Genomic DNA, 25,916 nt, shown 5'->3' with positions numbered 1-25,916 from the left:
CCTATTTTATTACTCTCTTCGTTTTAATTTAAGTATCGTACTTTTTTTAATTTATCTTTATAAAATATTCCTTTTTATAATTAGCAAGTTTCATATTTTAACGTGACAATTTTATATTCTCTATTTTAATATTTTTAAAAAATATTCATCTAACTTCTCCATAGTTGTTACTAGTACATGATGTAAGAATAGATTTGTATGATTCAATAATTTAGTGTTAGTTACCATGTAATTGAGTGCAATTCGTCAGCTCAAACGTCATGTTTTTATGTAAGAAAATAAAATATTTATTGATTAATAAAATGGAATACAATTAAACATTCCTTAAATTACATGAAATTGAACAAAAGTACTATTGTATTGATATTTCAATAAAAGAAATGTGCCTTCAATTAATTAAAGTACATACACTATTTATATTATTTCAGTTTTATTAAATAATAAACATGTGCTGTACATTAAATTATAATAATAAAAATATTAATATATTCAGTGTCATTTAAAATATTAATATTTTCTTCACGTAAATTCATTATGCATTGAAAATTTTGAATTTAGGGTGTATGCGATTGGTGGTATGCCATATTTTCTAGGTTAAGTAAGTTTACTTATTATGAAAAGTAAATTATAATAATCCTTTTATGCGATCAAGGTATATAACTTTAAATTTTATTGTGAAGAAAAGAAAAGAAAATTACAATTAGGAAAACAATTTCTCGTGAACAAATTTAATTTTTCAACTTTTGCCAACTTGTTGAACAAAAGCTTTTAGATTCACTTCTGAAGATCCACCTTCTTTCACAGCTTCTCTTGCCAATTCTTTCCATTTTTGTGCATTTTTTCTCATTTCTTCTCCTTTTTCTCCACCATCCATTACAATTTCTATGCACCTTTTTATCTCATCACTCTCAACCACACCATCTTCATTCACTCTCATCCTGACACCTGTCTTCCAAACATCTTCAATCAACTTTGCATTAGTCCCTTGATCTGTCCAATGAGGAAATGCCACCACAGGTACACCTGACGATAGGCTTTCCAGAGTCGAATTCCATCCACAGTGCGAGACAAAACATCCTAAAGATGGATGTGTCAAGACTTCAAGTTGTGAACACCATGGTACTATTTTCCCTTGCTTCTCTAATTCCATCATGCAACTTAATTTCTCTTCTTCTTTTTCTTCTTCTTGATCTCTTATTACCCATAAGAATGGCCTTTGAATCTCTATCAACCCTTTTGCAATCTCCTCCTTTTGGTTTCTTGATAAATTCAATAGACTCCCAAATGAGATATAAACAATTGATGATTTAGGCTTTGTGTTTAACCATTCCATGTAGTCATCATTTGACTTTTGAAAAAGATCACCACCAAATGAAGATTCCAATGAATCTTTTCCACCCAAGAATGATGAAGGAATCAATGGTCCAATTCCAATTAAATTGTATTTTTCAATAGCTTTGAGTGGCTCTAGCTCTAATGCATCAAATGTATTCACAAGTACCTTTGGATTTTCTTCACCATCTAATGTGTCTAGTTGCTCTTTAAATGTTGGTAGAGCAAAACTATACTTATCATCTTTTGAGCTAGATGAAACTAAAAAAGATGGAAGATCTTGGCTTTTTAGTAATGGAAGCCTTGGTAATTGGATACTCCAATTTGGATCATTTGAGCTACTACACTTCATTTCATCCTCATAGCCATTGAAGTAATAGTAGTATATATCCAGCACAGTTGCTGGTTGGATCCATAGTAACGCGGATGGGATATGGAGTTCACGCGCTACCTCAGCTGCCCAAGGTAGCAGAAGAGTGTAGACGAGGGATGTGACAGGACGTCCCTCGTCTGAACTCTTCAGAATGATATCCCTCAATGTTTGGGACCCACGACTTCTTATCTCTGACATGTAACGTTTAGAATCATCCTTGTTAGACTTGAAACCATCATCAAATCCGTCAGAGAAGGCCGCCAAGTTTAAGCCCTTGGGTGCCGTGGAAGCCGCGGTTTTCGCCATACGACGGTGGGCGAAAACACTAGTGGTGAATGTCACCTCAATGCCCATTTCGATTAGCCTCTTGGCAAATTGAAGGGATGGATTGATATGACCTTGTGCAGGAAATGTCACCAATAGGACATGGGGTTGCACCATTTTTACACTCACAAACTTAAAAATAGAACCTAAGTTCAGAGTTCGAGGTCAATTAGTATTATGTGAGAGAAAGCTTTGACTTGTAAGACTTAATTATTGTGTGGTATATATGATGATAGTTAGAGGGATTTATATAAGGATTTTTTAGGGGTGAGCATGTTACTATATCGAAAATTTCAATATCTATCGTATCATGTCCATTTCTGCGTTTGAGTAACATATTTGAGGACCAAATTTAAACGCATAGATGCCATATGACGTTTGAGGTGACGAAATTGATGATAAGACAAATTTTGCTGGTACTTCTTTTTTGTTTGTTTTTTAAATTTATTTAATCAATACTATAAAAAAAGACAACATCAGATGGACAGCAGAGAGTGACTATTTCTATATCTTACTTGCAAAACAAATATTTTGTTTTTCTTTATTTAACTGATTTTAATTTGATACGTAATTTACAAAAGAAAATAAGATTTTTAAGTTTTAAAATCTTAAATTAAATATATGTACTAGGACAGCACTTGCTTAGTCTTTTTCTAGCTTGATTGCGAAGCATGGTTTGGAAAGGTCAGCTGAAAGACGGTATATATCAACATTCAAACCTATTCCTTTGTGGCTGGCCCCAGTGCTGCTCTTTACTTTTCTTATCTTATATAAATCAAGTGGAAAATTGAAAATTAAATAATTACCAAAAAGGAAAAACATTTTTATGAAACGGAGTAAAAAAAGGACAAACAATTGGTTTGCAAGAAAATAAATAAATTCTACTATTATATGTATTGTGTTTGGTTTCTCATTGCCGGAGCTTCTCTTAAATTTGGATTGTACAATGCGAAGCTCATTTAGGAATTGAGAGTGATACTTCTAACAAAATTTTCTCAATATTTAAAATTAAAAACCGTCAAATCAAAATCTCTAACTAAAGACAGGTAATCTCACCACTCCATCACAATCACCGTGGCTTGGCCACTAGCAGTGGCGGAGCCACATGTAATGAAGGGGTCTTGACCGATACCCCTTCGTCGGAAAATTACATTATGTAGCTATAATAAAAATATTTTTTATGTACTTATATATTACATATTGACACTCTTTGACTTTTATATAATTTTATTTCTTTAAATTTAAATTTTAACACCCCTTAGATAAAATTTTAGCTCCGCCACTAGCCACTAGTATTGTATATTTGTTAGTGATCTATACCTTTCATGCAGTAGCCAGTTAGCCCAATTTTCAGAATTTGTCATGCATGAGTTGTCTTGGATATGTTTTTGTTGTTTTTTTTTGTTTTATTCAATTTTAATTATAAAAATAAAAACTTCTGGCTAGCTACGCTACTGCCTAACCTAGGACAGCCAGATCCAATGTAAAGATTGAAGTTAGCAATGGAATTTGATGCATCTATCACGGGCTAAATTAATTTGTCGTATTGAGTTGATCTGAATCTAATATTTTTAATATAAAAAATTAGTTTATATATAAAATATTATTTAAATTTGTAATAAATATACAAGTTATTATGGATTTATAACTTTAAAAGTATAATAAGTCAATTTTAAGTTTATCAAATTTAAATTTTAAATTCGTCATAAATAATTTAATTATCACATGATATACGGAATAATTTAATTATCACATGGAATGTTGTTCTTTTTCTTTTAAGAGAAATTTTATGGCATTAAATGCCATGGATATATATATATATATATTGACATTGTAGATTTTAATTTTATTTGGATATATTTTGAGCTAAATAAAGAACAAAATTTAAAAACTAAATAAAATAAATACAATTTCATTTTTTTTTACTTCAATCTTGCCATTATGACTTAAATAGCATTATTCAAATCGATTTTCTGTATTAATATTTATCTTATTAAGAATTTTATTAAATATATTAATATTATCAATCAAAAATTTAATTTCTAAATCTATTTTTATGAGAATTTTATTTACTTATTTTTGTTATATAATTTACGTTTGCAAATTGCATGGGCCAATAAATAATAATGTATGTATAGTACTACTTGATTGGAGTATGTTGTTTTATTTTTGTATTTAATAATTAGATTAACGACGTCTGTGCTGACTAAAGCCAATTTGTTCTTTTCTTGGTAACGTAAATAGCTGTCATTTTATTTTTTTTAAATCAAAAAATAAATATATTATCTTATAGTTTATAGGAAAAATTGTATATAATAGCAAACTAATAACCTAAAATAAATGGAGTAGCTAGAGTTTGATTTAATTGTGCTCCATAGCAAAAGTTTGCAAAAAATTGTCAGGCGCCTCTCTCCAAAATATCTCGCTCCTTCTTCACTTTTTATACAAACACAAAACACAAGTGTATAAAAATTGTTTCTAATTGTATAAAGCAGAGAAAATTGTATAAATACATATATTTTTGTTCCCTACTCTCCCCTCTTCCAGATTTCGCTTGCCACTCTCCCAAATCTCGCTTTCCATCCTCGCCTTTCTCACTTATACAAACAAAAGCGAAATGTATAAATTGCATTTCTGTTTGTATAAAGCGTGAAAAAATTGTATATACACATGCAATTACATATATTTTCGTCCTATACACTTATAATTATATAATAAAAATACTCCACTGCCCAGTTTCTTTTGTCTTTCTCTCTTTCTCGTTTTATACAATTTTCAAATTGTATCTAATTTCTCTCTTTCTCGTTTTATACAATTCGATTCAATTGTATATTCCTTGTCAAGTCTCTTTTGTCTTTTTCTTTTTCTCATTTTATACAAATTCAAATTGTATATAATCGTTCTATACACTTATAATAATACAATTCATTTTATACATTTTATTTTTATACAGTTCTCTGCCCAAGTGTCTTTCTCTTTCTTGTTTTATACACTTCGTTTTATACAATTTGCTTCAACTGTATATGTATAGCAAATTATATAGTTTTTATGTTTGTTATAAAGCGTAATTATGTAAACTTTGCTATCGCATACAGATATAAATTTTTTATTTATTATATGTGAAAGTTACCCTTTATAATATCACTAATCACAAAGTTGCTCTTCGAGCTTGACAAGATGATGTGGTAATATTCAACAGAATTTTCAGCTTCCGTGTAATTACTTCATTAGTCAAATTTTCAAACTTTTAGTGATTACTTCTTTAGTCTTAATTGATGTGATATTTATTGAATTTAAAATTTAAATAAAATTTTAAATTTTTAATTTTTTTAAAAAAAAATTTAAAATTTTCATTACGACTGAAAATTAAACAATTTTAGCTTTTAAAATTTGAACTGTGGCATAATTTGAAACTAAAGCTAATGATTTTTGTAATTATTGATTTTTAAAGTATGTTTAAGAATATTTTAATAAAGAAAAATAATTTAATTATGCAACTTGTGAATTTGTCACAGTTGTAAAAGGTACGTACGTAGTGCCGTGTAAAGTTAATATATTCATCGTGATAAAGGAGGTGGTAGTTCGATATCATCTGCATGTGTTTCTCGATCAAAGTAGTTATACGATGTATTTAGTGCAATTTTTATTTTTTTATAAATAATATATGTATTATTATATTATATTAGAGCAAGATTTATTCTGAGCATATTCAAAAAGTGATGACTATGAATTGAATTGTTACCAAAATAATAAATATATCAAACACTTAAACATAATATTATTTGAAAATATAATTCAATTAAAATTTTTTTTTAATAGCATATATACGATATGTAGTTAAGTCCTTTAATGAAATGACTAGTTCAATATATAATATAAGAATAATTATGTATTATTCGAATTTCACGATCACTTATTATTAAAAAATTGTTATATACCGTATATATTCAACCAGCTTGTGAAAGGAAGTGTACGATTGATATACTTTCCTTATCATATTAGAAGTTAAAAAATGAAACAACGAAACTTATAAAAGTTAATGAGAATAGTATTAACTTCATACTATTTAGTATTTACTTCAATGTTATTCAGTTCTCATTTATATTTAATGCTAAAGAATAATTAGGTCGAAATAGTTTTCGATCGGCTATTGTTATTATTAATTAAAATATATTTTTTTTAAAAATTATATTTTTGCTCAGCAATTTTTTCTATCATATCAAACAAATGAGTATAAAGTTAATTGAGAGAAGTACTAAAAACACCTTAAATTTGAAGTAAATTATTAGGTTTGTTCATAAATTATTAACAGCCTTAAAGACACTTATCTATTTGATTAACTAAACTTAGATACACAACGGATTACCTGATCTACCACATGACATAGTAAGAGGTCTCAAATTCTTTTAGGAGCATGTCTCTTGATAAAAAGCCGAGAGAAGTATTGAAAACATCCATACATTTGGCAAAAATTTAGGAACATATTTCACTCATGTGACAAAATTGGGGACATATTTGAATTCAGTTAGTCAAGTAAAGAAATATTTTTTATACTATCAATAATTCGAAAATAAAAACTAATAATTCACACATAATTTAGAGACGGTTTCAATAAGTCGCTCAAGTCAATTTCTATTACTTTTGGCATTGAAAAATCTGCTAAAGCGACAAAGAGTAGGTGTGACCATATATATGAATAAAAATTACTGTATTAAACCATGGTAAATTCTTTGTTTGCTAGCTCAGTAAACACCAAACAGATGTTTCACTAACAACAGCCACATACAGTAACACGCATTCTTTACATGGGCGGAGTTGAAATTTTAAATTTTTTAGTTTCCGCCTACTTTAAAAAATAGATAAATGTTCTTAATTTTATGTTAATTTAATTAACGGTTAGAATATTTTTTAATTATTTTTCAGTGATAAAGATATTTTTGTACAAAAATAAAACTGAGGATTAAGTTATCCCTTACTTCTCAATCTTTACCTCCAAAATCACCATTTTTAAAAATTATATATAATAAGGTCATCGATCGAGGGACATTATTCACTCTCCAGATGAAAAATAGACCATTCTATTATATAAAAGAGAAAAATAAAACACTTAATTTTATTTGTTTTACCAATACTACCATCAAATAAAAAATTCATTAGTATAAGTCTTGAGATTCACAACTGATGAACCATTTTTCTTCATAGCTTCCTTAGCTAGGTCGCTCCATTTCTTGACATTATTCCTCAATTTACCCCCTTCTTCGCTGTTTCCCATCACGATCTCTATACACCTCTCAAACTCATCTCTTTCGGCAATACCTTTATTACCAATATTTACTCTGACGCCATTCTTCCAAACATCTTGAACAAGCTTCGCGTTACAAAGTTGATCGTTCCAAATTGGACATGCCACAACGGGAACTCCAGAAGCTATGCTTTCTAGGGTGGAATTCCACCCACAATGAGTCAGAAAACAACCAACAGAAGGATGTTTCAAAACTTCCGCTTGTGAGCACCAATTCACTAACTTTCCCTTCTTTTCTAGTTCATCTTTGCAAGTTAAATTTTTCCCATTTTGTCCTTCCCTAATCACCCACAAAAATGGCCTTCCACATTTCAACAATCCTTGACCAATCTCCTCCATCAATTGACTTGATGTCTCAGTGTAACTACCAAATGCCACATAAATAACTGATCCTTTTGTCATTAAATCCAACCAATTCATATAATTGTTTGAACTAATTTCAATCATATCAGCTCGAAAAGAATTATCATCAAGAAAAATTGATGGAATTGAAGGCCCAATTCCAATCATAGTCACATTGTTCAAAATCCTCAAAGCATCCAATTCTAAATCATCAAAAGTATTCACAAGAATTTTTGGATTTTCTTCACTATTTAATAAATCAATTTGTGTTTTAATAGACTCAGCTGCCCAATTGTTACACTCCACATTATCAAATACAAAAGAAGGAAAATCAATTGGACTAAGTGGAGGCAATCCTGGTAACTCTATTATTTTATCATTAGAATCACAGTTCTTGAAATAATCAGAATAATCAGTATATCTATAATAATAAATATCAAAAACTGTGGCTGGTTGGATCCAAAATAATGTAGATGGAGTATTTAATTCTTTTGCTACCAAACCAGTCCATTCCATAATAACAGTGTAGATAATATGTGTAAAAGGAGTACAATTTTTTGCATTTGATTTAATTAAATTGAAAATAAATTCTGACCCATGAGACTTTATAGAAGAATAATATAAATGGAACTCATTAAATGAACCTTTGAAATTGCCATCATAGCCATCAGAGAAAGGAGCAAAACTTAATCCTTCAATATTTGGAAGTATTTTTATTTTATTGAAAGCTGATAAACTTGTAGATAGAGTAACTTTAATACCTAAATCGATCAATCGTTTAGATAATTGAAGAGATGGATTTATATGACCTTGACCTGGAAATATTACAATAAGAACATGAGATTTGTCATTCCTCATATTTTCCATTTTCTTGGTAGGGAAAAGAGAGAACTTTTCTATGGATGCTAATGAAGTGTTTTGCATTTGGTATGTGTATGTTTTTGGAGTTTATATACAAGGAAAAAAAAATATTTGGACATAGCAATTGATGACATTTGAGATGACAACATACATATTGTACTAATTCAATTTACATATTTTTTTTCATAATATTGTAGCCCCATCAAATTTTGTAGGATAAGAATTTCAGGTATAAGTGTCTATTATTAGCTCCCTTAATTGTTTGTGCAAAAATTTCCCAAGTGGCGTGGACAAATTTTGCAGGAGTGTCATAATTAAAACTTTATTATCATTCGATTTTATATGGTTGAGATCGCAAAAATTTTAATATTTTTTTAGGAGTTTTCAATTTTTTTTGTTTTATTAGTGATTAGAAATTTCATAATACCATCCAAACAATTTATATCTTCTTTGAGGACAATTCTAAGCCTTTACTTTTTATTTTATTTATTTATTTTGATAAAAAATTACTTGAATCTGGCATTTTACCTAACACATTTTATTTTATTTATTTTTAAAAAAACTCACACATTTCTACGGACTCTATCACGTTTCCCATCAGTCTCAAAGTACTAACAATTCAAATACAAACAAAAATTAAAACTTAACTAATGTCATCAACCAAAATATGATGCATAATTAATCTTTAATTTGCTCAATTGTTTAAATAATTATGCGTACTTAATACGTGCAACATATACAGGCTAAGGTATTGCAAGAATGATAATTAATTTATTTTAATTATTTTATAGTGATTCAGATTTTGCATGAACGGGTATGTTTTGCACTTTGTGCATCGAACTATCTTTACTGACTGAGTAAAATCTCATTAACATAAGCTTTGAGATTTACATTTGATGAACCATTTTCCTTTGTAGCTTCCTTCGCCAAATCCTTCCATTTCTTGGCATTTATCTTAAGCTCATCCCTTTTCTCTCCGTCTTCCATTACGATCTCTATACATTTCTTGAACTCATCTCTTTCGACGACACCTTCTTTACTGGCATTTACTCTTACGCCAATCTTCCAAACATCTTGAACGAGCTTAGCATTGCAACCTTGATCGGTCCACAACGGACACGCCACAATCGGCATGCCAGAAGACAGACTCTCCAAAGTCGAATTCCATCCACAGTGAGTCAAGAAACAACCTAAAGACGGGTGTTGTAACACTTCCACTTGCGAGCACCAACGCACGATTTTCCCTTGTTTTTCTAATTCCTCTTTACAAGTCAATTTTTCCTCAGGATGACTCCCTTCTTTTTCTTCCCTAATCACCCACAAAAACGGCCTTCCACATTTTACCAATCCTTGACCTATTTCCTCCAACAATTGACTTGATATCTCAGAGTAACTACCAAATGCTATGTAAATAACCGATTCTTTAGTCATTGTATCCAACCAATCCATGTAATTTTCCGAACTCGAGCTTAAATCAGCTCCAAATGACTTATCTAAAGGATCATTTCCATCGAGAAAAGCCGAAGGAATTGAAGGACCAATTCCAACCATAGTTAAATTCTTCAATGCCCTCAAAGCATCAAATTCCAAATCATCAAAAGTGTTCACAAGTACCCTTGGATTTTCTTCGCTATTCAATAACTCAATTTGGTCTATGATAGACTTAACTCCCCAACCATACTTAGAATTCACATCGGTGAACACAAACGAGGGAAAATCACGAGGACTTAGTCGAGGTAATCCTGGAAGATCTACAACTTGATCTTCAGAACAATTCTTAAAACAATCAGCATAGTCAGTGAAACAATAATAATAAATGTCCATGACCGTGGCGGGTTGGATCCAAAAAAATGTAGATGGGACATTAATGCCCCTAGCCACTATACCAACCCATGCCATAAGGGTTGTGTAAATGACACGTTTGAAAGGGCGGCCCTCAACCGCCCTAGATTCTATGATTTGAGTCATGAATTCAGAACCATGACTCACTAAGGAAGAATAAAATGACTCGAACTGATCTAGCGATCCTTCAAATTTTCCATCATAGCCATCAGAAAAAGGAGTAAAGCTTAATCCTTCAATATTTGGAAGTTTATAAATACGATTAAAAGCTGTTAGGCTAGTGGAAAAAGTGACTTTTATTCCTAAATTAACTAGTTTTTTGGCAAATTGAAGAGATGGATTAATATGACCTTGGCCTGGAAATGTTACAAGAAGAACATGACAATCATTCTTCAAGTTTTCCATGATTCTTTGGTGTAAGATATAATTTTATTAATTAATTTATGGTAGAACGTAAGGTTGAACTAATAAAGAGAAAATTATTGAAATATGTGACGGATTGATGACGTTTGTGGTGACAAAATGCATTTTAAAATAAAATTAATTCATCGATTGTTTCAAAGACACTAATTCATATAGGATAAGAATTCTTGTAGAATAATAAAACAAGAAGAAGTTACCAAGAAATATGTTAAAACATTTTATGTCCTTTTAGACAGTGATAGCCATGAAAAAAGTTGTATAGATTATGCTCTATGTTTTTGAATTTAAAACTAAAAAAAAAAAAACAAAGGAGGGAGAGTGGAAAGTACCTAATATCAATTAATATTTACACATTTTTTATGTTTATCTTTTTAATTTATCACTAGACAGTGTCTAGCCGTCTTTTATTAAGCATAAAAAAATATCAATCAAAATAAGTACAAGCAAAGCAAAGGAAATTAGACCTTACCTTACTAATTCTAATGAAGTAACGTGGTTTGTTACCTAAAAACACCATCCTGACCATGTAAAAATAATAACAAACTCCCTTCATAAAATTAGCTAACAAAAATAAGAGGAAAATTGGCAAATTTTCACCAAAAACCCATGTGACTTCATCTCATATTTGGGCTTATATATATTTGCTGTGATTTCCAGCCCTTGTTGGATGAGAATTCAACACACTTTGGACTGAAATTTTGGCCCTCTTTTTAGACTTAATGTGACCCTAAATTTTGGCCCTTTAGGATTCAAACTTGGATCATGAAATATGTAACATATATAACGTACATAAATTTCATATATTCGATGCTAATTATATTTTATTATGATAATTTTTCAAATTATAAAAATTTTAGATTTTTATTGCTCTTGGATACACTCCTTGGTTGTCCGATGCCTTACAAATAATAGAGATGTATCCAACTTCCAAGAGAGGATTATTATAATTTTTTTAAATGATAAGAAACTTTAGAGATTATGTATAATATCTTAAGTTGTGTATTTTGTTTAAAGACGTAATACATAAATATGCCCTTTAACTTGTTCTCGAATCATATTTATGCTCTTCAACATTGAGTGTGCACAAGTAGACACTTAAAATTGTATAAAGTTGAATAAATAGACACACATGTCCTACATTTCATTTTTTGTCCTACGTGGTGTCCTACGTGTATTGTGCTATGTAGGACTCATGTGTTTATTTATTTAAAAGTTGGATAGTTAAAAGTGTTTGTTTATGCATTATGAAAGTTGTAGGTCAAAATTAAAATTTGAAGCCAACTTTAGAATTCAATATATGTATTATGCCTTTTTTAAATAATATGAAATTTTCGAGAAACAAATCTGCAAATCGTTGATCATTCAAGGTGCAAATAAATCACCAGGTTAAAGGACGATATCACTGCACATGAAGTAAGTACATCTAACATATTTCTCGTAATGATAATCTAAATACAAATCTGTATTTTGATTATTTAAAATTGTGTATGAATACGAAATCAAAAATAAATTAGTTGGTATAAACATATAATGAGCAAAATAAAATACAAAACTATTTGACTGATGCAATTAGGATGAAAACACATATAATGAATACATAAATAAATTGAATTTTGGCTATTTATAATTGAGAAGGAATACAAAATCAAAATATTAATACAAAACTTTATGATATACTTTAGGACGAATACGAAATCAAATCTAAATACAAATTTTATGGTATACATTAGGACGAATACGAAATCAAATCTAAATACAAACTATTTGGTATACAAAGTGGTATTAAAAATAAGCAAAATAAAATACATATGTAAGATGGATGAATACCTATATCATGAATACATGAGTATTGTATTTTGAATACTGAAAAATTTCTTAAAAGGAGATACATAAACTTGACATAATAGCCAAATAACTTCATAAAATTTCAGACATTTTTAAAGATAAATTATAATTTCATAACTTCAAAATATGCCTTAGTAGAATAAACTGCTTCAATTTTTTTTTTTTAAGAAAATTGAATATTGAATTTTTAGAACAATGGTGATAGGCCTGTTTTTTTGAACACGCTGAAAGAAGAAGAAAGAGATGGAAGTTGTGTATTTTGATAAATTGTCAATTAGTTCTTTGTTTTTGAATTTTTATAACTGATAAGACTTTTAAGCAACTATTTCTTTTTAATATTTTTCTCTCCCCTTAATTTCTCCTTTCTGCTTTTAACAATTGTTTATTTTTTGACATTTTTACTAAGTATTAAAAGTATTGACAAATAAGTCGTATTAACTGTCAAAATATTGACATTTTGGAATATTTCCCTTTTATATATTATCTCTTACTATAGATAATTGATTCATAATATTTATCATTTCATGAAATCAATACATAAATTACAATATTCTTCCTATTATAACCTTAATAGTTAATTGGTTTTGAAAATAGATATTCGACCAACCTACAAAAATTAATAAGTAATTAATGTTCATTATAATACTGCATACATTGATTAATTACTCTCACCATTACACTACTCTATAAAATCTGATTTGAAAAAGAAATCTCAACAAACAAATTAAAAATAAAAGATAGAGAAAAATAAAAAAAATAATCTTGAAAGTTGAAGATTAAATTTTTTTTTGTCAAAATCAGAAGACTCAACCAAAATAGGTGAAGGCCAATTTAAGAAAAAAAAAAGATCCAAATATAAGAGTTCTCGTCTAATTTCATTATAGTAAATAGCATAAGATTATCAGGAATATTTAGATCTTTGAAGTAATGGAATTTAAATATTTTATAATATTGTCAGTGTTTACTTTAAGAGTTTATAAAAAATCATTTTTACACAAAATATATACAAATATTGAGGTGAGAAAATTTTATTTTTTTCAAATTTTGGATCAATTTATAGTGAAAAAAAAATTGACTCCAAAAATAAACTCAAAAATTTAAATAGTTATTTAAATACATTTCAATTTTTAAAATCTAGTATATCTATTTTATCGAAAAGCTAACTTCAAAAAAAAAATCATATAAAAATAAAATTATAAACTTACTTAGTTATTAATACAAGTAAATTAAATTAAAAGGAACAGAAAGAGTGCTCAGAACTTTTAAAATCACGAGATATAATTTAAAATCGAAAAAATAATGAATTTGGTAAGTCTGTAGACATTGAAATTTTGTGGAACTAGAAGATGCGTTTAATTCGAGTTGGGACTCTACAAATTGTGTTCAATTCAGATTAGGATTCTTGGATGCTACTCAACCCTAAACCCTAGTTTATGCCTATATAAAGGGTACTAAATTCCCTTAAAAGGCATCTCGAAAAATCCATAAAGAGATCAAGATCTCGAATACTCCACAAATTGATGGATTATTCATATGGAGAGGTCAAATCTAAATCATCCTAGTTCGAGAAATACGCCACTAACGGCCCTCGAATCATGGATAAATCCTAGGAGAGTAGAATCAAGGGATCAACAGAATTGTACCCGCTATCTTAATCAATAAAATTATGTTTCTTCATATTTTATTTGTATGGTTTATTTATTTTCCATATGTTTAAAATTTGTTGCAAACAAAGTCATTTGGATAACTATTATCACTTGACACTTTGTTGTCCTATAAAATGTCTCACCAAATATGGCAACAAATCTCACATTAGAGAGAGATAAGAAGAAAAAAGTATGAATCAATTAGCAATGATTGATACTACTATTACACGTCCATTGGCAAATTATCACTCAAGTGTTTGGAAAAACTATTTCCTCTCATACACTCCTCAACTCACAGTATGTCTCGTTTTTTTGTGAGATAGGCTTGATCGATGTATCGTATATTTTTGTTCGTTATTTATATTAGCAATCATAGAAGCTAGCTAACATTATTTTTATAGTTTTTGATCCTAAATTTTTGTTACCTTTCATTTGTTTTCTATTTTTCGTTATATCCTTTTACTTTTGTATATATATTTTTCAAGTCCTTTTTTTTGTGTCGAGGGATTTTTATAAATAATCTATTTATCTTTACTGAATAGGGATAAAGTGTTTTTATATATCCTTCACAAATCTCACCTATAAAATTACATTGACTGTATTACTATTATTACTTAATTTTGCTATTTGATGTTATTTTATATAAAAGTGGTGGAACACTAATAACATTTAACAGTTGGTGCAGGAAATTAGTAGCCAAGAAAAACTTGAACTTGAAGAGTTGAAAGAAAAAGTAAGGCAAATGTTAGTGGAAACTTCTGATAAAAGTACACGAAAACTTGTCTTGATTGACACAATTCAACGATTGGGAGTGGCATATCATTTCGATAATGAGATCAAAATATCTATTCAGAATATTTTTGATGAGTCTGAGCAGAATAAAAATGAAGATGATAACGATTTTTACATTGTTGCTCTTCGTTTTCGTCTAGTGAGAGGACAAAGGCATTACATGTCTTCTGGTATCGTATCTATTCTCTAAGCCCTTTCTAGTCAAAAGTAAAATACTGACCAAGTAAATTCAGAATTTAATCTTTACGAATATAAAAATTTCACTAAAAAATGACAATATAATATTTGATCATCAAGAATTAAACGGATAAGATTCTATACGTCTTCTTAACTAGTTTAATATCTAACTATGACCAACAATTGATCAGATGTGTTCAAAAAGTTCACAAACGACGATGGAAAATTCAAGGAGACTCTTACTAAAGATGTTCAAGGCTTATTAAATCTATATGAAGCAGCACATCTAAGAGTACACGGTGAAGAAATTCTTGAAGAAGCTCTATCTTTTACCATTACTCATCTCAAGTCCATGAGCCCTAAATTGGACAATTCACTCAAGGCCCAAGTTAGTGAAGCCTTGTTCCAGCCCATTCATACAAATGTACCAAGAGTGCTAGCTCGTAAATACATACGTATTTACGAAAACATTGAATCACATGATGATTTACTTTTGAAATTTGCAAAATTGGATTTCCACATTTTGCAAAGGATGCACCAAAGAGAGCTTAGTGAACTTACAAGGTATATATGTATACATCTATCCACTTTAATTAATCACATGAATATATATGGTATATATCTATGTCGTTTAATATATTATCGTTTACATATATAGGTGGTGGAAAGATCTAGATCATTCAAACAAATATCCATATGCAAGAGACAAACTAGTGGAATGTTATTTTTGGGCAACAGGGGTGTATTTTGGGCCACAATATAAACGTGCAAGAAGAACGTTAACAAAATTAATCGTTATCATTACAATTACTGATGATCTATATGATGCTTATGCCACTTATGATGAACTTGTGCCCTACACTAATGCGGTCGAAAGGTAAAACTTACATAAATTTATAAATTATTAATTAAATGTGCAACGTGAGTACGTTGAGTAAGAAATATATGTGTTATTTATGTATGTACAGATGTGAAATTAGTGCTATGGATTCGATATCGCCCTATATGAGACCGCTTTATCAAGTATTTTTAGATTATTTTGATGAAATGGAAGAAGAATTGATCAAAGATGGTAAAGCACACTATGTCTACTATGCAAAAATTGAGGTAATTAAGCTAAGTTTGCTATATATATAAGTTAAATCATAAATCAATATTATTTATTTTACAATAAAAACTCTTTTGATATATAAATTTATTTATTTTAGACGAATAAGTGGATCAAAAGCTACCTTAAGGAAGCAGAATGGTTGAAAAATGACATTATTCCAAAATGTGAGGAATATAAGAGAAACGCTACTATAACGGTATCCAATCAAATGATTTTGATTACTTGTTTGATTGTTTCGGACGAATTTATATCTAAGGAGACTTTTGAATGGATGATAAATGAGTGTTTGATCGCTCCAGCTTCATCACTAATCAATCGACTAAAGGACGATATTATTGGACATGAAGTAAGTATATAAATATGCTAATATATTATATTATATAGTTTGAATACATCATGTGCATAATCGAACTATTCATCAAGTTTACGTTTTAAGCAAACAATATGTGTGTTTGGGGTGGATGGATAGGGGGTGTGACATGTTGTGTTTGCACTCATATTTTCTTTTAATAAAATGTAACAATAATAAATGAAGTTGTATTGAAGCTGGTTCATTTTCATTTTGAAATGATATGTATGTCATGCTAGTATAGTAGGTAAACTTAGAAGGTGAAAGAGACATAACTTTGAGTTTTGTTGATTTAGAGCGTGATAATTTTATTAGTTCTTGAAAGTTAATAATTTGTTAGTACAAACACAAAATATAGATAAAAATTATTTAATTCGATTAAATTAATGATAAAAACTAGCACTTTATCCCTAAATAGCAAAAGTTGAAATCAAATTGTTAAGATGTTCCACATTGATAGAGGAATAAAAATCTGGTTTCTTTATATGGATTTGGACAAACCTCTTCTTATGAGCGAGTTATATTCATATGTCATATATTTATTTGCTTGAAGTCTGTGTCTACATGTTACGAACAAATTATGTTAGCTTCTTTTAATGAAAAGTTATTTTTTTTTAATTGAGTTAATTTTTCAAACCAAACTTCATAATTTTAGTGCATATTTCTTATAGTTAAACGACCTTTAAAGCATTTAACTTAATTATGAAGTTCAATTTTCTTAAAAAGTAGGATCAAAGCAACTTTCTATAAAGTTGAAACTTTTCTGATTATTAAGAAGGAAAAAGGAAAATTAGGATGTTACTTGTATTTGGAATTTTAATGACCAAATAAATCCTAAAACAGAAAACAAACCCACGAATCATTTTTAAGGATCGCGATAAAGAGAGAAATAATATTTTATTTTATTTAATAATTTTCTAAAGCAAAAATAAATCCACCAATTATTTTTAAAAATTGCGATAGAAAAATAGATAATATTTTATTTTATTTAAAAATTTCAGATTCGAACTCTCTAAATGTCTTTTTTTACCTTCACTACCCCTTTTCATGTTCCTTTTCCAACATAACTCCCACATCTCCATTCTTTGTCTAGCAAACCAAAATACATAATTCAAGAACAAACTTGAAAGTTGAAACCTTCCCCCCCCACCCCCCACCCCACATCTCCATTTTTCCTTATTTATGCACCCACCACCCTAACATCTCCACCCCCACACCACTCACAATCAATGGCTTTCCACCACCACCACTATCTCCTTCTCCACCTTCTCCTTTTCTTCACTTCCCTTTCTTTCACCTTCTCAGATGATGCTGATGTTATGTCCAAGCTTCTTGCAGCTCTTTCTCCAACTCCTTCTGGATGGTCAACTTCTAAACCTTTCTGTTCTTGGACTAATGTCATTTGTGACAAGTCTTCAGCTACAGTAACTTCAATTAATCTTGATTCTCAATCTGTTTCTGGTTCTTTACCTTCTGAAATTACTCAACTTTCTAATCTTAAAACCCTTTCACTTCAAAAAAACAAACTTTCTGGCCCTTTACCTTCATTTGCCAACATGTCAAAGTTAGCTGATCTTTTCTTGGACAATAACCAATTCACTTCTGTTCCTCAAGATTTCCTTTTGGGGGTTCCTAGTTTAGTAACTTTAAGCATTAGTGAAAATGGGGGACTCTCTCCTTGGCAAATACCCATGTATTTGACTGAAAGTGCAAATTTGGGATCTTTATATGCTAGTAATGCAAGTATTGTTGGTGTTATTCCTGATTTCTTTGATGTTTTTCCTAATTTACAGAATTTAAGGTTGTCTTATAATAATCTTACTGGTTCTTTGCCTGCTTCTTTTGGGGGTTCTGAAATTATGAATCTTTGGTTGAATAATCAAGTTAAAGGGTTATCAGGTAGTATTGATGTGATTGGAAGTATGACACAATTGTCTCAAGTTTGGTTACATGCTAATTCTTTTACTGGTAGTATTCCTGATTTGTCAAAATGTGAGAATATATTTGATTTGCAGTTAAGGGATAATCAGTTTACTGGTATTGTACCTGAGTCTGTGATGTCTCTTCCCAAATTGTTGAATATTACTTTACAGAACAATAGGTTGCAGGGTCCAATGCCTCAGTTTAAAGATGGGGTTGAGGTTAAACTTGGAACTACTAATAGTTTCTGCAAGGATACTCCGGGACCGTGTGATCCACAGGTCACTACACTTCTTGATGTGGCTGGTGGTTTTGGATATCCTTTGTCTTTGGCTGAGTCTTGGAAAGGGAATGATGCTTGTAATAGTTGGAGTTTTATAAGTTGTGATACAACAGGGAAGAATGTAGCTGTTGTTACCTTAGGTAAGAGGGGGTTTTCAGGTACTATTTCGCCTGCTTTTGTGAATTTGACTTCGTTGAGGAGCTTGTTTTTGAATGACAATAATCTTACTGGTACGATCCCGGAGAGGTTGACAACTTTGCCTAATTTACAAGTTCTTGATGTGTCTAATAATAATTTGTCTGGCCCTATACCATTATTTCCACCTAGGGTGAAGTTTACTCATAATGGTAACTTGTTTCTTGGGACGAATATTACTACTGGGGATGATGGTGGGGGAAATGGTTTGGATGGTTCTGGATCGAATTCCAGTGGTCAAGGTGGAAGTTCATCTGGTGGTTCAAAAGGGCCTTCAGTTGGAATGATTGTTGGTGTTGTTATAGCTGTTGTTCTTTTCGTTTTAGTAGTGTTGTTTGTGTCTTACAAATGTTACATGAAGAGACGCCATAAGAGATTTGGAAGGGTTGAGACTCCGGAGAAAAGCAATGAAATGGTTAAGCCTAGTCTCCCAAGTGTCGTGGGTGGTTCGAATAGATATACTGGTGGCACCAGTGAGTTACAAAGTCAGAGCAGCGGTGATCATAGTGAGATACCAGTTTTTGAAAATGGAAATGTTGCCATTTCTATCCAGGTCCTTCGACAAGTGACGAACAACTTCAGTGAAGAAAATATCTTGGGGAGAGGAGGGTTTGGAGTTGTTTATAAGGGTGAACTACATGATGGGACTAAAATCGCGGTGAAGAGGATGGAATCTGGGGCAATGGGTACCAAAGGAATGAACGAGTTCCAAGCAGAAATTGCGGTCCTTACCAAAGTCAGACATAGGCACTTGGTTGCTCTACTTGGTTCATGTGTTAATGGAAATGAGAGACTTTTGGTGTATGAGTATATGCCGCAAGGAACTTTGAGTCAGCATTTGTTTGAATGGCAAGAATTAGGCTACAAACCTCTTACTTGGAAGCAAAGGGTAACGATAGCATTGGATGTGGCAAGAGGGGTCGAATACCTTCATAGTTTGGCACAACAAAGTTTCATTCATAGAGATTTAAAACCGTCAAACATCCTTCTCGGAGACGACATGAGAGCCAAGGTTGCAGATTTTGGTTTGGTTAGAAATGCCCCTGATGGAAAGTACTCTGTGGAGACACGTTTGGCTGGAACTTTTGGCTATCTTGCACCTGAATACGCGGGTAAGCATTTCCACTCCTTGTATCATTACATCTTTTTTAACCGAGAACTGATTTGTATGCCCCTAGCTGTAAACTTTAGATTTTAGTAAATTTTAAAATTATTCGATCATCTGCATCGCTAGGCATTCTGGTCTTCATTACATTTAGAGACATTTGGCACATAGTGTTAATACTGAGGCAATCTCCATGCGTAAATGCTGCTTTGTCATTTTTATCGAACTCATGAACTATATGCTACTATTATAAAAGATAAGTTTCCATTTCGTGTGGATCAGCATCTGAATTATCCTATTACATCTCCTCTTTGTTACAGCTACTGGACGAGTCACAACCAAAGTAGACGTTTACGCCTTTGGCGTTGTTTTGATGGAGATCATTACTGGTAGAAAAGCTTTAGATGAAACAATGCCAGATGAGAGGTCTCATTTGGTTACATGGTTCCGTAGAGTCCTTATCAACAAAGAAAACCTCGGAAAGGCTATTGACTCGACACTTGATCCTGATGATGAAACATATGAGAGCATTTCCAAGGTTGCCGAGTTAGCTGGCCATTGCACTGCTCGGGAACCTTTTCAGCGGCCTGATATGGGACATGCTGTTAACGTCCTTGGTCCGCTTGTAGAGCAGTGGAAGCCTACAACAAGTGAAGATGATGACGGCTATGGTATTATTGACCTTGACATGAGCCTTCCTCAAGCCCTTCAAAGGTGGCAAGCTGATGAAGGAACTTCAAGAATGTTCGATGACTTCTCGATCAGTCATTCACAGTCGAGCATACCCTCAAAACCTTCCGGATTCGCAGATACTTTCAGTTCAACAGATTGCAGATGATATGCAAAAAAATTGACAACAGTTCAAGCCATGCCATGCCACGCCACGCCTCGCGCGATTTTAATCCTTTATGGATCAACATAGAGTATGCCAATATTCATTGATTAATTGGTTTCTTCTTGGTCAATGTCATTTACTTTTTATGTGATTACATATTTAATTTAAAATATAGTCTTGATGTAAGGTGTGTGATAAACAGTTAAAAAGTCAGGTGAATGTCACATTTTTCTTTTGCCTCTTTGAAGACAGAAGAAAATTGTAACAAATTCTTTCATATTACATTGTTAATGTAAATAAAATTTTGAGTTCCCCCTCCAAACATGAAGTTGAATATTCTTACTTTGTGTAGTACTTCTCCAAGATTTTATTTGTTCTACATTCTTAATATTGTCAGATCCTTCAAAAATATACTATTTTTTTTAAAAATTCGACACGAACCGTTCGACATTTTTTGAAAAGTTACAATATGTAGTCTATATTGCCAGGCTGTAAGAGAACCTGTGGAGTTTGTAAATAGATGATTTTTCAGAGCCACAAAGATTTGTCATGTTGAAACAGATTTTTGCTGGATCTATGCTGTCAGTAGCCTATCTTTTTGCTGATTGGTTTTTTTATTCTGTTTTTTGAAGAAAAAACAAATATTATAATTGAAGAAGTTTTATAAGTGTGAAGTCATATTTCACATGGGAATGAAAAAGAATATAAGTAAGTATAATATTTTATTTGTTTGCAATAAACTTTTTTTAATGTCAAGTTGTGGTGCACATGTAGTGGGGACCATATGCCAAATCATAGTAGGTTGGTTTTAATAGAGATTGATAATGTTTAAAGTTTAAACCAACTTAAGTATTAAAAAAAAGAACATTTCTTGAAATGCCATGGTGTTAATTTGTAGTAATTTTTTGTAATGACAATTAATTTTAAAGATTAATATGACACAATAAGTTCATCTAACTGAACTATCATCTTCTTGTTGCCCACCCCCTCTTTGTCAACTCATTTTAAACAAGTCATTTCGTCTCTTTCAGATACATACAGATGCATGTAAAATCTCAATTAGTTTGAATTTTAAAATGAATAATAGAAATCAATAAAAAAAATTAACCATGAATCTCAAAATAGCCATCGCATATCAAATATTTCTGTAAGATAGTCACATAGCCTTTTTAAAGAAAAGAAAAATAATAATACACATTACAGATTGTGTTGATACGACAAGAGTAATTTTTTATATAAAATACTTTCTCCAAAATTAACTCTAGAGTCCTTGATAGATGAGTAAAAACATATTTTCAATAAACGTAAGATTAAATTCTCAGAGTATTTTTCAAAAAATCTAAATGATAATCAAAGCTAATAATATGAAATAACAAATCAAGATATAGTTCTATGAAAAATGACTTCCGTGATTTATGCGTATTAAATAGTAATTCATTTAAGGAAATGATTTTATCAATATTAGGTAAACCAAACACCAAAAGATAATGTCATATTTTTTTCCCAAAATGACTTCATTTGTACCCCATAATTCATCTATCAATTTATTTATTTATATTTGCATAAAATGTCATAATCATGACATGACACGTAGAGGATTAGCATGCAAAAACATGTACAAAGGTCAAAATAGATGTTTAATCTTGAATTTGTTGGCAACCACTAATCATTATACTAATGCAGATGTTAATATCTTTGTCTCTGCTAATTAATAATGGCCATAAATTAGTAATTATAATAGACAAGTGCCATGATTCAAGGGCCAAGGGAAAGTCAATCATGGATGTTTTTTTTTTCTTTTATATTGATATACTCATTAGACTAATTCAGATATAATAACATTCGTTAAAATAAAAAAAGATAGATTTATCGTTAATTTTTTTTTAATTAGAAGTAAAAAAAAAACTTGTTTGTCTCATCATAATGCGTTAAAAATGAAGTTGATTCAAATATATTTAAGCCATACCATCATATATTGTTGTTTTTCTTTTTAATTTAATGATGGGTGATTAAACTACATATTTAAGAATTTATTGGACGGCAAAAACGACACGTAAATATGTTGGGGGATAAACTATAAAAGAATTATTTCTTTATTTAGCATGTTAGATTAATCATGTTAGTTCTGTTTCTTGTATGATTAAAAATTAAAAGTTTTATTAATTTAAATTAATTATTTATCTTTTTTTATCAATACAATGTAACCAAATATTAGGATTTTTTTTTTTTACAATTTCTTAAGTCAATACAAGGTAATTTCTAATAACCCAAACTTGAGTTTGTTTATATCGGAAGTTTGTTTGCTTTCAAATATTATGAAGTTAGTCTCTGACAAACTAAAACTTTAGATGCATATGATTGAAGTTTAAAAAAATTTAGATTTGTGTGTTTGAAATTATTTTAAAGTGGCTAAACTTGTAAGAATTTAAGAACTTCGGTTCTATCTTAAATGATGTCCTAAAAATTGGCTATATGTGCAATCCTTTACCCCCCAAATTGGTAAAAAGGGGAAGTTATTTAGCCCAGAGCACATATTGTTTTGGATTTACTGGGACAAAGCCCGATAGAAACTTTCACATATAGCCACTTAAAAATAGCTTAATTACGTTACAATTCATAGCTACATGTTATATGGAGGAGAGAGGCGAGTGAGGTTGGGAGAGAGGAGAGAGAGAGAGAGAGGGGGCAAAGAATGGGAGAAAGGTGAATTGTATGTGTATATCGGTTAGATAATTGTATATTATACATATGTATTTGTATATATAGCAAGTGAGATTGAGAAAGGGAGGAGAGAGGTAAGCGCGACTGGAAGAGGGAGGAGAGAGGCGATCAATATTGATATAGGGAAGAGAGAGACGATTGAGAGATGACAGAGAGTGGGAGAGAGGTGAATTGTATATATATATATAATTGTATATTATACATATGCATTTGTATATATGACAAGCGAGATTGGGAGAGGAAGGAGAGAGGCGAGTGAGATTGGGAGAGGGAGGATACGCGAGCGAGATTGAGAGATGGAGGAGAGAGGCGAACGAGAGAGGGCAGAGAGTGGGAGTGAGGTGAGTTGTATATGTATATAAGTTAAATGGTTGTATATTATACATATGTATTTGTATACATATATAAACGTGACTAATTATACAAACTCGAAATCAGCCCACGTAATTTATGTATAATGTTAGTCGCGAATGGTAATTATAGCAAACTATAGCTATGATGAGTAATTAAATAGTATAAATTTGCTTAACCGCGTAATTTTCCCTAGTAATATACACTCTTAAATATGTCATTTATTAAATAAATTTTCTCTTCAAATATCTTTACAAACTACCTCCAATCATCCATCTTCAAGTAGCCTTTACATTTTTTTGTTATTCATATCAACCAAATTATGCTTGCCTACTTCGATTCAACTTGTAACTCTACATCAATAAATAAATAGATTTCCTTTGGGTATTCTTAGTTGATTTTCATAATCCTCTTAGAAATTATCATACGAAGAACTTGCAAATTTAAGACATTTATTATACTGACATAATGCTTTTATTACTATATATATCCAAATGATCGGTTAATTCACTATTAAAACTCTAAAAATTTCTAAACTTCCATATATGCCAAACAATATTTTTCTCATGTTTGAAGAACTTTTCTAACTTGGAGTTGGAAGATAAAATTGAGTTTCAAAATTTTGAATTTGCCTTCATGTTGAATTTGAAATTTCCATAATTAAGTATTAATTTATAATTTTTTAAAAAATGCACCCACCACATGCATGCCCCTATTTTTCTATTAAATAATTCTAAACAAATAACAAACATTCACTCTATCCTCTATTGGCAGTAGGAATATGTACAAAATTTGGCACACATTTCTATTAAGATATATTCTTCTAGCATTGGATACTTATAATGTTTGGCCAAAGCTTATGAAAATTTAAGTATTTTTTTTAAAAAAAATAAAATTTGAGATGTTTACATAAGTTTTTAGATAAAGAGTAGGTATTACCTTATAGCTTTGATTAAATATAAACTATTGCTCTAATAGTCATATTTGATAGTAATTTAAATCATATATAATGTAATCATTGAATAAATAATTTGTATATAACTTATGCATCAATATAATAGCAAAACAACAAAATTTGTTCCGTCAAGCTATGTAGGTAGAAATTACAATAGTTAACAACCTTTAATATTTAAAAGATACATAAAAAAATTATATTATTTTTATCTCTTATTACGTGACAGTATTCTTTTTAGTCTGTATTAAAAATAATACTATCATTGTATTATAATTTAATTTTAAATTCTTCTTTTACGCTTAATTAGATGATTTATCATCATAAAACATCTAAAAATGTTTTAATTTTTTTTTTTTTAAAATTCTTAAATACTATAATAAATATTATCGAATAAAATGATGGAAATAATAATTAAAACTTAGTTGACTGCCCAAATTTCATTTATTATGCTAACATAAATGGGACAGGTAGGAACATGTTCTTTTTAATTTTTAACCAAAAAAGTGTGTATAGGTTGGTTGTTGGTGTCACTTGTCAGCTAACACACTAATAAAGTAGTGCTAGTATTAAACACAACACACACTCTTTGTCACCACTGATAAAGTTCCGTTTTTTTCGAGTTCCATATCTAAATTATTAGACGGAAATTTTATTATTCGAATTATAGTTATTAATTACTTTATTTATAAAAATTATATTAGCTTAGTTTTTAGAAGTTAATTATTTAGATTCATATTAGTTTGTAATATTATATATCTTATTAAATTTTAGACTTTGAATATAAGTATCTGACACATTCAAATATGTTTTAGATACAATGTATTTAAATGTA

At 30.1% G+C, this 25,916-nt stretch overlaps 4 protein-coding genes and 1 pseudogene across 4 annotated transcripts; 2 read left to right on the top strand and 3 right to left on the bottom strand.

The window, feature by feature from the left end:
- Nucleotides 1–647: 647 nt before the first annotated feature.
- Nucleotides 648–2,280, bottom strand: LOC107031607 (UDP-glycosyltransferase 75C1). Its single transcript, XM_015233033.2, has one exon. It carries the CDS (start codon nucleotides 2,144–2,146, stop codon nucleotides 737–739), a length of 1,410 nt encoding a protein of 469 aa, XP_015088519.1. The 5' UTR covers nucleotides 2,147–2,280; the 3' UTR covers nucleotides 648–736.
- A 4,763-nt stretch (nucleotides 2,281–7,043) lies between these two features.
- On the bottom strand, nucleotides 7,044–8,614 carry LOC107029714 (UDP-glycosyltransferase 75C1-like). The gene has a single exon (XM_015231158.2). The coding sequence runs from the start codon at nucleotides 8,595–8,597 to the stop codon at nucleotides 7,167–7,169; it is 1,431 nt and encodes a 476-aa protein (XP_015086644.1). The 5' UTR covers nucleotides 8,598–8,614; the 3' UTR covers nucleotides 7,044–7,166.
- A 576-nt stretch (nucleotides 8,615–9,190) lies between these two features.
- On the bottom strand, nucleotides 9,191–10,825 carry LOC107029843 (UDP-glycosyltransferase 75C1-like). The gene has a single exon (XM_015231291.2). The coding sequence runs from the start codon at nucleotides 10,779–10,781 to the stop codon at nucleotides 9,381–9,383; it is 1,401 nt and encodes a 466-aa protein (XP_015086777.1). The 5' UTR covers nucleotides 10,782–10,825; the 3' UTR covers nucleotides 9,191–9,380.
- A 3,613-nt stretch (nucleotides 10,826–14,438) lies between these two features.
- Nucleotides 14,439–17,011, top strand: LOC107030489 (annotated as a pseudogene).
- A 776-nt stretch (nucleotides 17,012–17,787) lies between these two features.
- Nucleotides 17,788–21,381, top strand: LOC107031454 (receptor-like kinase TMK4). The gene is made up of 2 exons (XM_015232842.2): nucleotides 17,788–20,229; nucleotides 20,543–21,381. Exons 1-2 carry the CDS (start codon nucleotides 17,949–17,951, stop codon nucleotides 21,058–21,060), a joined length of 2,799 nt encoding a protein of 932 aa, XP_015088328.1. The 5' UTR covers nucleotides 17,788–17,948; the 3' UTR covers nucleotides 21,061–21,381.
- Nucleotides 21,382–25,916: the final 4,535 nt, after the last annotated feature.

This window comes from Solanum pennellii, chromosome 9, assembly GCF_001406875.1.
Source record: "Solanum pennellii chromosome 9, SPENNV200".
In the NCBI taxonomy this organism is placed as follows: domain Eukaryota; kingdom Viridiplantae; phylum Streptophyta; class Magnoliopsida; order Solanales; family Solanaceae; genus Solanum; species Solanum pennellii.
Note: the sequence above shows the minus strand (reverse complement) of the source record. Positions and strands in the feature narration are given on the sequence as shown.

What these genes read in the sequence shown, in the direction of transcription:
- LOC107031607 (XM_015233033.2), bottom strand. Translation starts at nt 2,146, where the DNA reads ATGGTGCAACCCCATGTCCTATTGGTGACATTTCCTGCACAAGGTCAT.
- LOC107029714 (XM_015231158.2), bottom strand. Translation starts at nt 8,597, where the DNA reads ATGCAAAACACTTCATTAGCATCCATAGAAAAGTTCTCTCTTTTCCCT.
- LOC107029843 (XM_015231291.2), bottom strand. Translation starts at nt 10,781, where the DNA reads ATGGAAAACTTGAAGAATGATTGTCATGTTCTTCTTGTAACATTTCCA.
- LOC107031454 (XM_015232842.2), top strand. Translation starts at nt 17,949, where the DNA reads ATGGCTTTCCACCACCACCACTATCTCCTTCTCCACCTTCTCCTTTTC. An exon ending in TCTTGCACCTGAATACGCGG is followed by an intron (nt 20,230 to 20,542) that starts GTAAGCATTTCC and finishes TCTTTGTTACAG; the next exon opens with CTACTGGACGAGTCACAACC.